We start from the raw sequence: 16,708 nt of genomic DNA, 5'->3' as shown, positions 1-16,708 counted from the left end.
TGTAATGCAATGAAGTCAATGATACAATAAGAATCTTACAATACCACAGGGTATCGATATCTTGAGTAAAATAAAAATATCTTTTTATAAGAATGAGTTAATTAAAAAATTGGTTATTTCACAATTAAATATTTATATTCTACAAATATGAATTAATGTTCAAACATTGTACTTAAAATTCTGTAAATTAATTTTATTAATTTATTAAATACATGGTACAGTTGTTATTGTTAGAAACATAAACTCTGTGACATATTTTCTGCTTGACTCTCTTAAAAGGTATCAGATACACTGACACAATATAAAAAACACTAGCAGCTGACTAAATAACAAAGGGCTTCCAAAAGAGGGGCCAGAAAAAATAATTTTTGGGAGTCTCACAGGGAACAAAGTTCTGAACAAAGCAGAAAAATAATAAAAACAAACGTAGCCAAGAGTAAAAAAAAGAAATCTATGTACAGTATTCTTATTTGTAACTGTATCAAGAGCTGTTACCTAGACTGGCACTGGTTTGCCAAACCAGTTCTGCAGTTTTGTCTTGTAGGCGGTTGTATTTGTCTTGATAATCAATACGAGCAAAAAATACTCCATTGAATCCCATTTGTGCCAAGATGGAACTCATCTCACGGGAATGTCCAAATGAATCAATTTTCCATGCAGCAAGTGGTAATGGTTCAGCACCAAACATGTCATGAATCCTCCTGGGAAACAAGTAACTCTTTAAAAACTGTTGTCTGACAGAGTGATTAAAAGAGAGCTAGAGTGAGACATTGCATTTGACCTAAGGAATCTACTGGGCTATAATACCAAAACATGTTATTACCTGAATCCCCATGTCAGTTGATCTATAAGGCACTGATAGTAAGTAGTGGCTTCATCACTGCTTGTGATTCCTCCATTAGCTATTGCCAGTCTCCCAGATCTAACAAGTTCTTTCACTTGTTGTTGTTTCTTTGCTTTCTGTTCTCTGAACCATCGCCACAAGTAGTATGTCTCCACTTGAACAAATCTGTAACATTTGTAACAGCACAATATTTTCATACTAAAAGATAATTTGATTGGAAACAGTCATATATGAATTGTACTTGGAGAACTGGACACATGCCTGCATGCATACACGCTCACTCACTCTCACTCTCTCTCTCTCTCTCTCTCTCTCTCTCTCTCTCTCTCTCTCTCTCTGTGTGTGTGTGTGTTCTTGCCTCACATTCCACATACACATAAAATAAATAATTATGAAAAACATCACACAGAATCTGCAAAATAAGTCAAAGGCAGAGTAGTTGTTCATCATGTTCTGTGCATCCCATCAAAAACGAGATAACTTAGGTATATGGAATAAGTTAAAGAAAATTAATTTTGAACATTTTAAAATTACAAGGATATAGAATGACTAGTACTTGGCTTCAGGAAGAAAAGTTCTAAATGCTGCCAGTAGATATGTATAAAAGTACAAAAAGTATCCTAGCTCATGGAACTATTAGTTTAGGAGGAAAGAGGAATCGAAACAAATGACAACTCACTCAGATACAAGGTTGAAAGGGATACGCGTGCTGTGAGCAAGAGGGCAAACAAAGAAGAATGGGTATGTGCTGGAAGACTAAGAGGGCAAAGATAGTATACTGGTAAGGACTGTGTCAGCTTGACTCTGGAGATATTCACCAGACTGAGAAGTATTGATGGATATAGGAAGGAAAATGAGAAATGAAATGAACAGTACAATTAATGAATTAGGAGGAAAATTCAAAGAGAGGGAGGGGGAGGGGAGGGAGGGGGGGAGGAGGAGTGTGTGTGTGTTAGGAGATGGACAGCTGACCTGCATGTATTTTTCATGCAATCAAAATTATCCCATTTTTTATATGCAGGTGAAGCCACAAAGATTTTCGTCTCCCCTTGTTCTCACAACAGGTGGATCTGTTTCAACCTGGGGTCTGAGTGACTCTCCAGCCATCACCAACTTATTCCTCTATTACTATACTATGTATCTATCTAGAGTATTTAGGATTTGCCCTCCTCATAATACAGACTAAGACAAGCAAATCACTGAAACTTAATTTAACATGAGATTAACAAAAATGTGCATGAACTGGTGAATACTATCTGTGGTTACACCAGATAAGTCTAACCTAGTAAGTTATAAGGAAAGCCACTGCTTCGAAGAAAGCTGCTGATTTCTCATTTATGTTACAAAGCTACTGTTTACCATTCTTAAAGAAAGCAGTCACTCACATGGATAATCTGCCATGAAGGTTTCACAAAGTTCGTTACCTTTGGCGCTCCTAGCATGTCTCCTTCATTGACACAGTGTCACCATGGAATTCTCAGTCACACGGTCAGCTGGACCACTTGGTCCAGCCATAGTGTGGTTGCTACCATGGCTTGCCGAGTGACCTGAGTGGTGGCCGCCAACTGAACTTAAAATATTTCCAAGGCGCCACAACTCACTCGTTACCTCACAGATCTCCACTTATTAAGATTGTGGCTTGCCAGAATGTTCATAAGTAGCACCCTTCTGTTCATACAAGTACATATAAAACAAATTTCAAAAGCAGAATTTAGTGATTAAAATGCCAGACCAATAGTGTTTACAAATTTTTTGTAGTGGTGTGGGAGCAGCATGAATTTCAAAATAAACTTAAACTAACAAATTATGAATGAAATGGCATATTAAATAAATGCCTGCATTTCAGTTATGCATAAATAATTTTTGGACAAGAAATAAAATTTTCTAAATGCACTTTCAAGTATGTGCGATTTTGTAAGCGCTTCTTGTGCCACTCACTCAGCACTAAGGTGTCTTCTTGCACTAATTTTTCTGTTGCACTACACATGATCACACAGATTTTAGCACGAAGTATTGATCAACTCACAACAGTCTTTTGACCAAGTGCCTTGCAGAAATGGTGTCTGCATCTGAATTCTGAGCTCCACCATTTATTGTGACAAACCTGTCTACAGCGAAAACCAAAAGTAGAAACCCATCAGCAAACCATTTCCCAAACCAACCAAGATCCTCGCTAAAGATTCCCTCCAGTGGAAAACAATACTTTAGGAACAAAGTCACAAGGCCAATGACTGAATCACAGTAATCTCAAATTCCCATAAGTTATATTTAATTAACTTTAATCAATCCTTCCTACTTCCTAACACCAAAATTTGCATGCATGTACAATTACAATTTTAATACCCTTCAAATTGACCCCTAAATTCTTACTTAAATCCACAAGGTCACTGACCTCCATGCACCCTTAGAGCCTGAATGTCCCCCTTTTGCACATTTACAGTGCCACAATAAACTAACAAATTACAATGAATCCCCAAATAAACATATAAATTATCCCTCCAAAATTACTACCACTAATTACAGATAAGAACAGCTTTCCACTCCTGCCATTTCTCTGTACACCCTTAGCAATTTTAAACTTCTGTCATTTCCACATATGCAGCAGCAATGACTGTAACATTCTATGGTACCAATGCCAATCAGTCTCACTAGAACCACATTCCCCCTTCGTATACCAATTTGTACGAACTTCATTACACAGACTATCCCCATCCACACTATTTACTCCAGCCCTCTCTAAATTTTCTGTTAGTTCTTCCACCCATTTTGCCAATTCACTAACTGCATCGTGCTCTACTTTATTGTTTCTCCCCTCCAAAATATCGAGACTTGCAGCTTCAACAAAATCACACATCAATTCACTGTTAAACACTTTATCTTCCTGAAATAATACATCAATGCCTAAGCCACAATCACCATAAATATTCATCTCAGCAAGCTTATCTGCTGATACACCATTTAAATCACTACACAAATTCACATCAGAAACCGTACTTTCCTCCGTCGACAAATTAACTTAAAGTGAATTGTACACGACTTTATCCTCAACTGCATTACAACAATTGCTGCTACCTTGTCATACAATTCTGGGACTTCCAGCCTTGCTACATTCTGCTGTGATTGGACAAAAATCAGTACACACTGTCATTTCTACACCTCTTTCATCCACATTAACCTCCAATCTTACTTTCCATATATTCTCACATTCATACTCTGATAAATGTTTTAGATCCACACATTCATCAATAAGTTCATTTTGTCTTCATTCATGACTAGAAATGTGTAAATTCCTTCCTCCAAAGTATCAATACCAGTAGCTTTTACATCATTAAATAAATTACCATTACTCTGTTCCTTTAAACAGAAATCACCTACCACCGCCGATACATTTTTAACTTCAACTGCTGGCAAGACCAATACTAAGCCTCCCTTAGTAACACTGACACTTGCGACTGAAACACAATCAACCTCACTTGCAGCTGGCAAGACCAAAGCTACACCGCCTTCACTAACATCGACGCTTTTCGCCGACTCACTAATACTTACTACTACAACACCTTCCTTACTGTAATTGCAATTATTTGCTAATACCTCTTCAGAACTCTCCACACAATTTGCTTTCACAAAATTCATCTCCTCTTTAACTTCTTTTCGAACCATTGAACCTTTCATTCATCACCATTCACACAGTCATTCATTACACATTCGTAACTTACTTCATTCACTGCAAATTTATTCCCATTACTTTTACTTAAATCTCTCACAAATCTACGCTTCTGCCATTTGCACCTGCTTTTATTGAAAGAGACACCTACATAGCCTTCCTCTTTAAGATACTTCATATAACATATTTGTTGACTATCTCCAAACCTTTCAACATTTATACCATTACTATTATCTCCAGTCCTTTTCATCGTCTGTTCAGATCACCATACCTGGACCTGAGATGTGGCAAATATCAGTTTCCCAACTGGTTGTTCATGATTGCACTTTGCATGAATTTCTTCCATCAAATCTGCATTCCTTGTTGGGCCCTGTTCACAGAAGTTATAACTCCTGTTCATTTTCTGACCATTCTGCTCATTCCAGCTACTATCTTCCTGAGAAGTCCTTATTATTTTGGTGATGATTATCTGGATTCCCATTTTGATAACTAACACCTGGTTTGCTCTGAGGTTTGAACTTCAAAGCCCTCTCCAATTTTTCTATGAATCCTATAAATTCGTCCACAGAATCACATGGACTACGGACAAGATCTCACTGCAAAATTTTGAGTAATTGCCTTTTTAACGTGGTGATTTCCATTAAAACCCCTAATGGATGTTTTATATGCCTAAGCTTGCCAAGTTCGCGCTTGCAAAAATCTCTTATCATCCCATTACCATACCTGTAACTCAGACTGTTTAAAAATTCATTTTGGATCCACGTCTGTTTTGCCTCCCTCCAAAATTTATTCAAAAAACACTTTTTGAACTCTTCATATGATGAACTACATTTAACATTTGCCCAAGACAGTGGCTCTCCCTCCAAATTGCATTTAACATATTTTATTTTTGCTTTGTCTGACATGCCGTGAACAATAGTGTCGCTAAACACAGCCAAGAAATTTACTGGGTGATATCTTCCGTCATCTTTGTAACATTTCACAGATATGGTATTTGCCCAGGGGATGTTGATAACTGGCATGGCCTGTTGGCAGGCTAACGAATTCAAATCACTTTTTATCTGTTGCACTTGTTTTTTAAATTCATTTTCACAAGTGATACTGAACTCTATTTTATCTTTAATTTTGCCCACTTCTTTCTCCCCCTCACCTACACAATTGGCAATGTCACTAATTGCTAAATTTACATCGTTTTTAAGAGCATCTTGCACTTTTATACAGTCACTTACCTTGTCCCCAATTTCTGTCTGTATCTTATCCATTTTTTCCCCAAGATATTTTTACACTGATTCAATTCTAGATTTTACTATTACAACTCCATCTGTAATTTCCCCCATATCCACTTGAACACATTTTAATTTATCATCAATTGCTTTTTCAAGGTTACCCATAATTTTTTCAATTTCCTCTTTCACCGTGGAACCTATTTCAGTTTGTATTGTACCTATATAAGTCCGAATTGTATTTGTAACTGTTTGCAATGAGCCCATATCTGTTTGAATTGTACTGATATTATTTGTCTTCCCCTGAATCATTTGCATTAGCTGAGACATCATATCTCCCCCAAATTCCTCCCCCTTGCCTGAATTCCTACTAGTTACACTTTTGCGCTCTGATTTTGAATTAACCGGCTCACTTCTGTTTTCAGATTTACACATACTAGGTGACTGTTTTATATTCGTGAGCTCTATGAGTGGACCATGAGCTTCAGAGTTAAACACTATCTCACTATTTGCGCAGGCACTTATGTGATCTGAGATGGTTCCCTATGCCATGGTGATGCTGTTGGTTGTGGTGGAAGTCAACACTGAAGACTGCCCTGGAGAACTCGAAGACACTGCCGTCATATTACTGTTGATCAGTGTCCGCCACTGGAGAAGTCACCTGATGTAGTTTTAGCTGCTGCCGGTTACCACGTGTTCCAACCGTCTCTGATACTGCTGTTTGTTAAATGCGCTAACCGCTACTGTTCCCTGCACTCAACTTATTTAGACTCTGAGCCCCCACACAAATTGCCTTTAACATGATAGATTAGAACCTCTATCGATAGCATGTGTTAGCTGTGAAAATTACTGCGCAATTTCACATTTCCAGAAACCTACTTTTGGAAAAAAACTGATAGTCCACTAATTTTGCAAAGGTTTCTGCACTTCGCATAGTACACTGAATAACAGATAGCAAAGGAATTACCACTTTGCAGGACACAAATCCCGGACGAGCTCCGAATTGCGGGCTTTCAAATAAAATGAAATGATGGCCCTCAGCTACTTACCCACAGACTCAGAGTTGAAATTAAAAGGTTTTGGCTGGTTTCGTTGACTAGGGGCTGGGATACATAGCATTACAATACTGCTGAGTCTACAGTATATGATTTAATATACACATGAATCGAATGGTCAAAGGTTCCTATGACTCGGCAACTGCGAATTTTGAATGTAACATAGACATTTATACATGAAAGATTGCAATTAAATAAATTCTGCAGGTACTATTTTAATGACTTTAAATGATGAGTACAATAGCAGAAATACCTTTAAGAATGCTCTTTATTACTGAAAAACACTTATTGGTGTTGATGGTTCTGCAATTAAATAAAATATAAGTTGAATAACAGGGAAACAATAGATTCCTACTTCACGTAATTAGCTATGAACAACAACATAGCTTGCGAGATATTCACTTCTAAATGCATACTACGTCTTCACTGCAGAAGCCACGGAAGTCTCACAAGTCCACAACAGTGCCATACTATCCAGGACTCTCTCATGTCCACTCCAATCCTGTCCAGAACTCCCCTTTCCTCTCTCGAAACAATGCTCCTCCCCGCTTCAATATAGTCTCTCCACGTGTCCTTTCTGAAATGATTGCTGTGATTGGCTAGAGCATTCCCGCCCTGTCTCCAAGCCAATGCACACTCACAAACATATGAAACACATTCAAAATACTGGATTTACATTTAAATAACTTGAAATTAAATAAATATTCCTATGGCTGAACCATAAACACACTCTAACACACATTATTAAATACATAAACAAATTAAATATACATCTGTCAAAGAAGTAGAAAAGAAGTAAGCACGTAGACTAATGTCTCTGTGGCTTCTAAAACATAGTAAATAACCGACAAATTTCTTCATGCATAGTATGTTGTCGTCGTCTTCAATCCTAAGACTGGTTTGATGCAGCTCTCCATGCTACTCTATCCTGTGCAAGCTTCTTCATCTCCCAGTATCTACTGCAACCTACATCCTTCTGAATCTGCTTAGTGTAGTCATCTCTTGGTCTCCATCTACGATTTTTACCCTCCACGCTGCTCTCCAATACTAAATTGGTGATCCCTTGATGCCTCAGAACATGTCCTACCAACCGATCCCTTCTTCTGGTCAAGTTGTGCCAAAACTTCTCTTCTCCCCAAGCCTATTCAATACTTCCTCATTAGTTATGTGATCTACCCACCTAATCTTCAGCATTCTTCTGTAGCACCACATTTCGAAAGCTTCTATTCTCTTCTTGTCCAAACTATTTATCGTCCATGTTTCACTTCCATACATGGCTACACTCCATACAAATACTTTCAGAAATGTCTTCCTGACACTTAAATCTATACTCAATTTTAACAAATTTCTCTTCTTCAGAAACGCTTTCCTTGCCATTGCCAGTCTACATTTTATATCCTCTCTACTTCGACCATCATCAGTTATTTTGCTCCCCAAATAGCAAAACTCCTTTAATACTCATTTCCTTATCTAATTCCCTCAGCATCACCCGACTTAATTAGACTACATTCCATTATCCTTGTTTTGCTTTTGTTGATGTTCATCTTATATCCTCCTTTCAAGACACTATCCATTCTGTTCAACTGCTCTTCCAAGTCCTTTGCTGTCTCTGACAGAATTACAATGTCATCAGCGAACCTTAAAGTTTTTATTTCTTCTCCATGGATTTTAATACCTACTCCAAATTTTTCTTTTGTTTCCTTTACTGCTTGCTCAATATACAGATTGAATAACATCGGGGAGAGACTACAACCCTGTCTCACTCCCTTCCCAACCACTGCTTCCTTTTCGTGTCCCTCGACTCTTATAACTGCCATCTGGTTTCTGTACAAATTGTAAATAGCCTTTCGCTCCCTGTATTTTACCCCTGCCACCTTCAGAATTTGAAAGAGAGTATTCCATTCAACATTGTCAAAAGCTTGCTCTAAGTCTACAAATGCTAGAAACGTAGGTTTGCCCTTCCTTACTCTAGATTCTATGATAAGTCGTAGGGTCAGTATTGCCTCACGTGTTCCACCATTTCTATGGAATCCAAACTGATCTTCCCTGCGGTCGGCTTCTACCAGTTTTTCCATTTGTCTGTAAAGAATTCGCATTAGTATTTTGCAGCTGTGGCTTATTAAACTGATAGTTCGGTAATTTTCACATCTGTCAACACCTGCTTTCTTTGGGATTGGAATTATTATATTCTTCTTGAAGTCTGAGGGTATTTCGCCTGTCTCATACATCTTGCTCACCAGATGGTAGAGTTTTGTCATGACTGGCTCTCCCAAGACCGTCAGTAGTTCCAATGGAATGTTGTCTATTCCGGAGGCCTTGTTTCGACTCAGGTCTTTCAGTGCTCTGTCAAACAACTCTTCATGCAGTATCTTATCTCCCATTTCATCTTTATCTACACCCTCTTCCATTTCTATAATATTGTCCTCAAGTACATCACCCTTGTATAGACCTTCTATATACTCCTTCCACCTTTCTGCTTTCCCTTCTTTGCTTAGAACTGGGTTTCCATCTGAGCTCTTGATGTTCATACAAGTGGTTCTCTTATCTCCAAAGATCTCTTTAATTTTCCTGTAGGCAGTATCTATCTTACCCCTAGTGAGATATGCCTCTACATCCTTACATTTGTCCTCTAGCCATCCCTGCTTAGCCGTTTTGCACTTCCTGTCGATATCATTTTTGAGACGTCTGTATTCCTTTTTGCCTGCTTCATTTACTGCATTTTTATATTTTCTCCTTTCATCAGTTAAATTCAATATTTCTTCTGTTACCCAAGGATTTCTACTAGCCCTCGTCATTTTACCTACTTGATGCTCTGCTGATTTCACTACTTCATCCCTCAAAGCTATCCATTCTTCTTCTACTGTATTTCTTTCTCCCATTCCTGTCAATTCCTCCCTTATGCTCTCCCTGAAACTCTGTACAACCTCTGGTTCTTTTAGTTTATCCATGTCCCATCTTCTTAAATTCCCGCCTTTTTGCAGTTTCTTCAGTTTTAATCTACAGCTCATAACCAATAGATTGTGGTCAGAGTTGACATCTGCCCCTGGAAACGTCTTACAATTTAAAACCTGGTTCCTAAATCTCTGTCTTACCATTATATAATCTATCTGAAACCTGTCAGTATCTCCAGGCTTCTTCCATGTATACAGCCTTCTTTTATGATTCTTGAACCAAGTGTTAGCTATCATTAAGTTGTGCTCCGTGCAAAATTCTACCAGGCGGCTTCCTCTTTCATTTCTTTTCCCCAGTCCATATTCACCTACTACGTTCCCTTCTCTCCCTTTTCCTACTGCCAAATTCCATTTACCCATGACTATTAAATTTTCATCTCCCTTCACTATCTGAATAATTTCTTTTATTTGATCATACATTTCTTCAATTTCTTCATCATTTGCAGAGCTAGTTGGCATATAAACTTGTACTACTGTAGTAGGTGTGGGCTTCGTATCTATCTTGGCCACAATAATGCGTTCACTATGCTGTTTGTAGTAGCTTACCCGCATTCCTATTTTCCTATTCATTATTAAACCTACTCCTGCATTACCCCTATTTGATTTTGTGTTTATAACCCTGTAGTCACCTGACCAGAAGTCTTGTTCCTCCTGCCACCGAACTTCACTAATTCCCACTATATCTAACTTTAACCTATCCATTTCCCTTTTTAAATTTTCTAACCTACCTGCCCAATTAAGGGATCTGACATTTCACGCTCCGATCCGTAGAACGCCAGTTTTATTTCTCCTGATAACGACGTCCTCCTGAGTAGTCCCTGCCCGGAGATCCGAATGGGGACTATTTTACCTCCGGAATATTTTACCCAAGACGACGCCATCATCATTTTATCATAGAGTAAAGCTGCATGCCCTCGGGAAAAATTACGGCCGTAGTTTCCCCTTGCTTTCAGCCGTTCGCAGTACCAGCAAAGCAAGGGCATTTTGGTTAATGTTACAAGGCCAGATCAGTCAATCATCCAGACTGTTGCCCCTGCAACTACTGAAAAGGCTGCTGCCCCTTTTCAGGAATCATACGTTTGTCTGGCCTTTCAACAGATACCCCTCCGTTGTGGTTGAACCTACGGTACGGCTATCTGTATCGCTGAGGCACGCAAGCCTCTCCACCAATGGCAAGGTCCATGGTTCATGGGGGGGAAGATGCATAGTATATATTGGATATAAACAAAGACAAAGTATGTAGTATAGTATATAGTATAGTATAGTATATATTGGATATAAACAAAGACAAATCGGCCACTTTGACCTCCAATAACTCATGTACTATTCAAGTTACACACCTGTAATTTATATTTTGGAAATTTGTTCCTGGGTGTTACTTTTATAATTTATCATCATATACTAAACTTTAAACTAATAAAAATATTGAAAAACTCTTATTACACCATCCGAACCATTGTGCAAATAATGGTAATGTACATGTTTCTTTTTGACATGTCATGTTTCGCCTGGCTAATATTAATTTCTATACAAACTGTAAAATGTTTGTCATTAAGGTTTCACAAAGTCCACCATCTTTGGCACTCCCGGCATGTCTCCTTCATTGACACAGCTTCACCATGAAATTCCAGCCACGCAGTCACCTGGACCACATGGTCCAGCCGTTGTGCGGCATCACACAGTTGCTTATGATCAGCTGCTTGCTGAGCAGACAGAGTGGTGACCACCAACTCTGAACTTAAAATATTTCCAGGGCACCACTACTCACCCGTTACCTCACAAACTCCATTTTAATCCTACTTGAAGAGACTTCATGCTTTGTGGTAACTTGTTACATAGATGTACACCCCCATACCTTACACTGCTGTGGACTGTACATAGCCACTATAGTACACTGAATTCTCAGTTATGGAATCGGGTCTTGGAGATGAAATGAGCAATATATGGACACAGTATTCAGATTACAGAGAAGGGCCATAAGGATAATAATAAAAGGCAACAATTGGTCTCATTATACACATTGGTGCTCATTAAGATTGCAACACATTGAAGGTTATTGAAACAAATGTCAAATTGATATGAAATGCTCTACATACAGTATTTTAAAATGCAGTAAACTTCATCACTAAATTTACTTACTAATATTACAAAATACAAATTTATATTATTTACATTGTTGTTTCTGGCACTCCAAAAATTCTTCTTTAGAATAAAAAATGGGTTAGCTAACAAAAAGCTCTGCAGTTTTTCCTTCAATAATTCTGATGTATATTTTGATCACTATGTAGTTATGACTATGGTTTGTTTTTTCCTCATCTGTTTCTTGGTAATAGCAGAGAGTACCAGTTCTTTTACTACAATCATGTCTTTGATTTGTTACATTTAAATTTGGTAGTTCACTGAGTATGTAATTAACACTTTCTGTTGTTGTTGTGGTCTGGTCATGAGACTGGTTTGATGCAGCTCTCCATGCTACTCTATTTTGTGCAGGCTTCTTCATCTCTGAGTAGATACTGCAGCCTACATCCCTCTGAATCTGCTTAGTGTATTCATCTCTTGGTCTACCTATATGATTTTTATCCTCCACGCTGCCCTCCAATACTAAATTGGTGATCCCTTGATGCCTCAGAACATGCCCTACCAACAATCCCTTCTTCTAGTCAAGTTGTGCCACAAACTTCTCTTCTCCCCAATCCTATTCAGTACCTCCTCATTGGTTATGTGATCTACCCATCTAATCTTCAGCATTCTTCTGTAGCACCACATTTTGAAAGCTTCTATTCTCTTCTTGTCCAAACTATTTATCGTCCATATTTCACTTCCATACATGGCTACACTCCATAGATTTACTTTCAGAAATGACTTCATGACACTTAAATCTATACTTGATATTAACAAATTTCTCTTCTTCAGAAACGCTTTCCTTGCCACTGCCAGTCTACATTTTATATCCTCTCTACTTCGACCATCATCAGTTATTTTGCTCCCCAAATAGCAAAACTCCTTTACTACTTTAAGGGTCTCATTTCCTAATCTAATTCCCTAAGCATCACCCGACTTAATTCGACTACATTCCATTATCCTCATTTTGCTTTTGTTGATGTTCATCATATATCCTCCTTTCAAGACACTGTCCATTCCATTCAACTTCTCTTCCAAGTCCTTTGCTGTCTCTGACAGAATTACAATGTCATCGGCGAACCTTAAAGTTTTTATTTCTTCTCCATGGATTTTAATACCTACACTTTCTAGAATATATAAATTAATTACATTTAGCCAACTACAGCTTATCTCCTTCCACCAGAGAGATGAAACGTAGTATTCAGGCAATAACTTTTTATTTCCTAAAGCTCGAACACCAATCAACTGAAAAATCTAAGTCAATACAAAGAATACTAACAAAAATCAAAAAGTTAGGTAGAGTGTCCATGTGCTTATTGCCACAGAATAATGCTGCATTTCACTGTGTGTTCATAGATGTTCTTCTGGTGATTCCCACATACAGTTAAAATCTTATACTTAGTGAACAGGGGGTTGCAATGAGTTGTGCTATCTGCTATTATGATTACTCTAATTGATTTCTTCTCAATTACAAGTTCATTTATTTGTTTGCTATTTTCCCAGAGTATTAATCCATATTTTAAAATAGACTGGAAAAAGGCAAAATATGGTGTCCTTACATATTCAAAAATGATAAATGACATCAGTTTCTTCACCAAAGTATATTACTCTTCGTAACTTAACTGTTACTAGTTCTACGTGGATGTCCTATGTTAGTCTGTTGTCATAAGTAATTCCCAAAAGACTTAAATTTCGTTTTTATCTTTTTGCAATCTTTGATAGACTGAACCACATATTCCGCATCTTATTTACATTTAATAGTAAACCATTTGCACTGAACCAGGACTCTGCACCTTCTTTCACCAAAGTCATTTCTCTGACAAGGTCTCCAAATATGTACTGATAGCTTATTCATGGAATAGGACAGCTTTCGAAATGTGGTGCTACAGAAGAATGCTGAAGATTAGATGGGTAGATCACATAACTAATGAGGAAGTATTGAATAGGATTGGGGAGAAGAGACGTTTGTGGCACAACTTGACCAGAAGAAGGGATCGGTTGGTAGGACATCTTCTGAGGCATCAAGGGATCACCAATTTAGTATTGGAGGGCAGCATGGAGGGTAAAAATCATAGAGGGAGACCAAGACATGACTACACTAAGCAGATTCAGAAGGATGTAGGTTGCAGTAGGTACTGGGAGATGAAGAAGCTTGCACAAGATAGAGTAGCGTGGAGAGCTGCATGAAACCAGTCTCAGGACTGAAGACCACAACAACAACAACAGGACTTCTGATGGGACGAACATGAAGTAACATAATGGCCCAAAAATGTAAAATCTGGAAATGTAAAAACAGGTTTAAATTTGTAAATCACATGTATGTGGAAAGTGTTTTGCCCCTACTGAAATGAAAACCTGTGTGTGCCCATGGAGTACAATTAAAGAATTTTTCTACCTTGGAGAGTTACCATACTCTTAAAAATTCTGGAAACAATATTGGAAGCTTATTACTTTTCCTTCAGTTTTAATCATTTCTATTGAAACACTATCATCTCTGTGCATGTTCCTAACTTTGTACCTCAAATATTAACTCTGTGATACAAAGCTCATCTGAATAATGTTTTATTATTTTATTACTGTTTTCACTGCAGCCACTCAAACACCAAGAATTGAAAGTACTGAATATGTACCCGAATTTTATCAAACCAATCCCTACAATGTAGTCTAGCCACCAAGGAACTATTTAAGCCCAAATTTTCTTCTATTAAAAGAAGAGTTATCAAAAGAGTCTGAAATTTGTTGTTACTTGTGGATCAGCTCATTATTTTCTTTTATGAAATCTCATCGTTGTGTAATTGTGTTATTGAATATATTTCATTCCAAAAAGTTCTTGTCTTATTCTTTCTTTGGAAAGTATAATTTTTGCTGTTATGACGTGGTTGCTTAGAATTTTATGGTACATTTAGTGATGTTCGTTAAGTCTGTCACTAATGTCAAGAAAAATCTTTTTAGTGTTGCATGATATTCCTTTAATTTGTAACCTTAGTGTAGTCAGAATTTAATTTATTGATGCAGGTTATAAATGAACTTATCTTTTTCACTTTCATTTTTAACAATTTTATACAACCATTTAAGTTAACCACAACCATCTAAGTTAACTACCTCGCTTGTTACATTTGGACATAGTGTGGAGGTCCTCCTTTTTTCCCCATAATGTGGTACAATATTTCTATAATTTTAAGTAATTCATGAATCCTTGCTGTCCCTAACTACATCTGTATTACCACTTCTTTTTATTTGCTCATGTGAACAAAGCTTTGGTTGCTGAAGTGATGGATATAGAGTTACTAAAAGTATAACTGAAACAGATATTGAAGAAATACACTGAAAAAAACCTGGAATCCTTGACACTGAGATCGTTTCATAAATAATAATTTGGGATTTTAGAATTGTTTCTAGATAAATATTTATGCATCAGCAGGTGAGCAGTTTGGTTTACAATACTTAGACATATTTCATAATAAGCTCAAACCCAAATGTCACAAAAACTGATTTCAGAAAATAATTAATTTTATAACACATTCAATGCACTGAGCAAAGCCAGAACTAACATGAAAATGAGAAATGACACCAACTTTCCAAGTACACTCTAGATAACTCATACCTTCTATCAGGATTGATCAAAAGTTCATCAGTAACTGAATCCAATATGTACTGTACTCCAGCTTTTTGTATTTCTTGCTTGCCTGCACAAAAATAAATTGTACAGAATAGGGATGCATGAGGATAGTTGTTAGAAAACACACACACACACACACACACACACACACACACACACACACACGCACACACACACACACACAATGGCTTTATTTCAGTGGTTGCAAAATCAAGTTAAAAGGACAATTGGCAATTAAAAGTGAAATCTAAATCATTAACAAGTAAAGGTAACAACTCAACAAATAATAGAGGCATTGAGATGGATGTTGAAAGGAACATACATGAGATGAGACTGGGGAAATTGCTATAGCTGGTGGATGAATCCTTTCTTCACACACATAGAATGACACCAGACTCAAACTCTTATGGGAATTGATGCAATGCTGCGAGTAATGAGGATAATGGACAGGCAGCAGCACTACATTCATAATGTATGGATAAGTTGAAAATTTGGATCTGATGGGAGGTGTGTTAGGGTAGTCCATGCAGTTGCAATGACCGCTGTGTCGAGATTGCTTAGTGGTCAGAGCACCTGACCAGTAGAAAGAGACCCAAGTTCAAATCCTGATCCAGCACAAATTTTCAACTTTCCCCACTGATTTCAATCAATGCCAACTCACAGCCCATATCTGTAATTCCTTTGGGTCTTATTATACCCTATCTTATCAGAAACCGGGCCACCTGTGAAAGTAGTCATGCCACATACCATCTCTGCTAAAATTTCTGCAGAGCATTTTGCATGGACATGACCGTCAACCGGCTGTCTCTCCACATGACTGGCCTCCACTGAACTGTGACTTAGAGCAGAGTCTACCATCCAGTGGAAGAACATGCTGCTGAGAAGAACATGTTCAATTTCAATAACTGCTTCACGATCTGTGTCATTGGAATATCCCCCCCCCCCCCCCCCCCAGATGACAGCTTTCCTGAATTATGTAGATGGCTGTTGTCCTTGACTTGTACCACTTCCTTTGACCCCATAATCCTTGTGGCCTTAGTCTCTGCTAGCTTCCTGCCACTCATGATTCTGCTCCCTCCCACCAGGACTCTGATTCTCCCTCTCAACTGCCAGCTGTCACTGCAACCCTACCTCCTGATCCCTGCCTCTTTCCTCCCATCTCTACTTAATCTGACAAAATCCTCCCCCTAACTGAATTGCAGAACTGCAGTGTGTAGTTAAGTACCACAGT

General features: G+C 37.9%; 1 protein-coding gene across 5 annotated transcripts in view; it reads right to left on the bottom strand.

Moving 5' to 3' along the window:
- LOC126281792 (lysosomal alpha-mannosidase-like) overlaps positions 1–16,708 on the bottom strand; it is a 275,270-nt gene that overhangs the window by 154,511 nt on the left and 104,051 nt on the right. For all 5 annotated transcript variants that reach the window (XM_049981026.1, XM_049981035.1, XM_049981016.1 and 2 more), the window contains 3 exons: positions 15,463–15,544; positions 824–1,009; positions 496–701 (listed from right to left, as the gene is read on the bottom strand). In XM_049981026.1, the coding sequence (XP_049836983.1) occupies positions 496–701; positions 824–1,009; positions 15,463–15,544 (474 nt within the window). The remainder of the gene's footprint in view (positions 1–495; positions 702–823; positions 1,010–15,462; positions 15,545–16,708) is intronic.

The sequence above is a fragment of the Schistocerca gregaria genome, chromosome 1, assembly GCF_023897955.1.
Source record: "Schistocerca gregaria isolate iqSchGreg1 chromosome 1, iqSchGreg1.2, whole genome shotgun sequence".
NCBI lineage: Eukaryota > Metazoa > Arthropoda > Insecta > Orthoptera > Acrididae > Schistocerca > Schistocerca gregaria.
The sequence above is the reverse complement of the archived record's forward strand: the minus strand, read 5'-3'. Positions and strand labels throughout refer to the sequence as shown.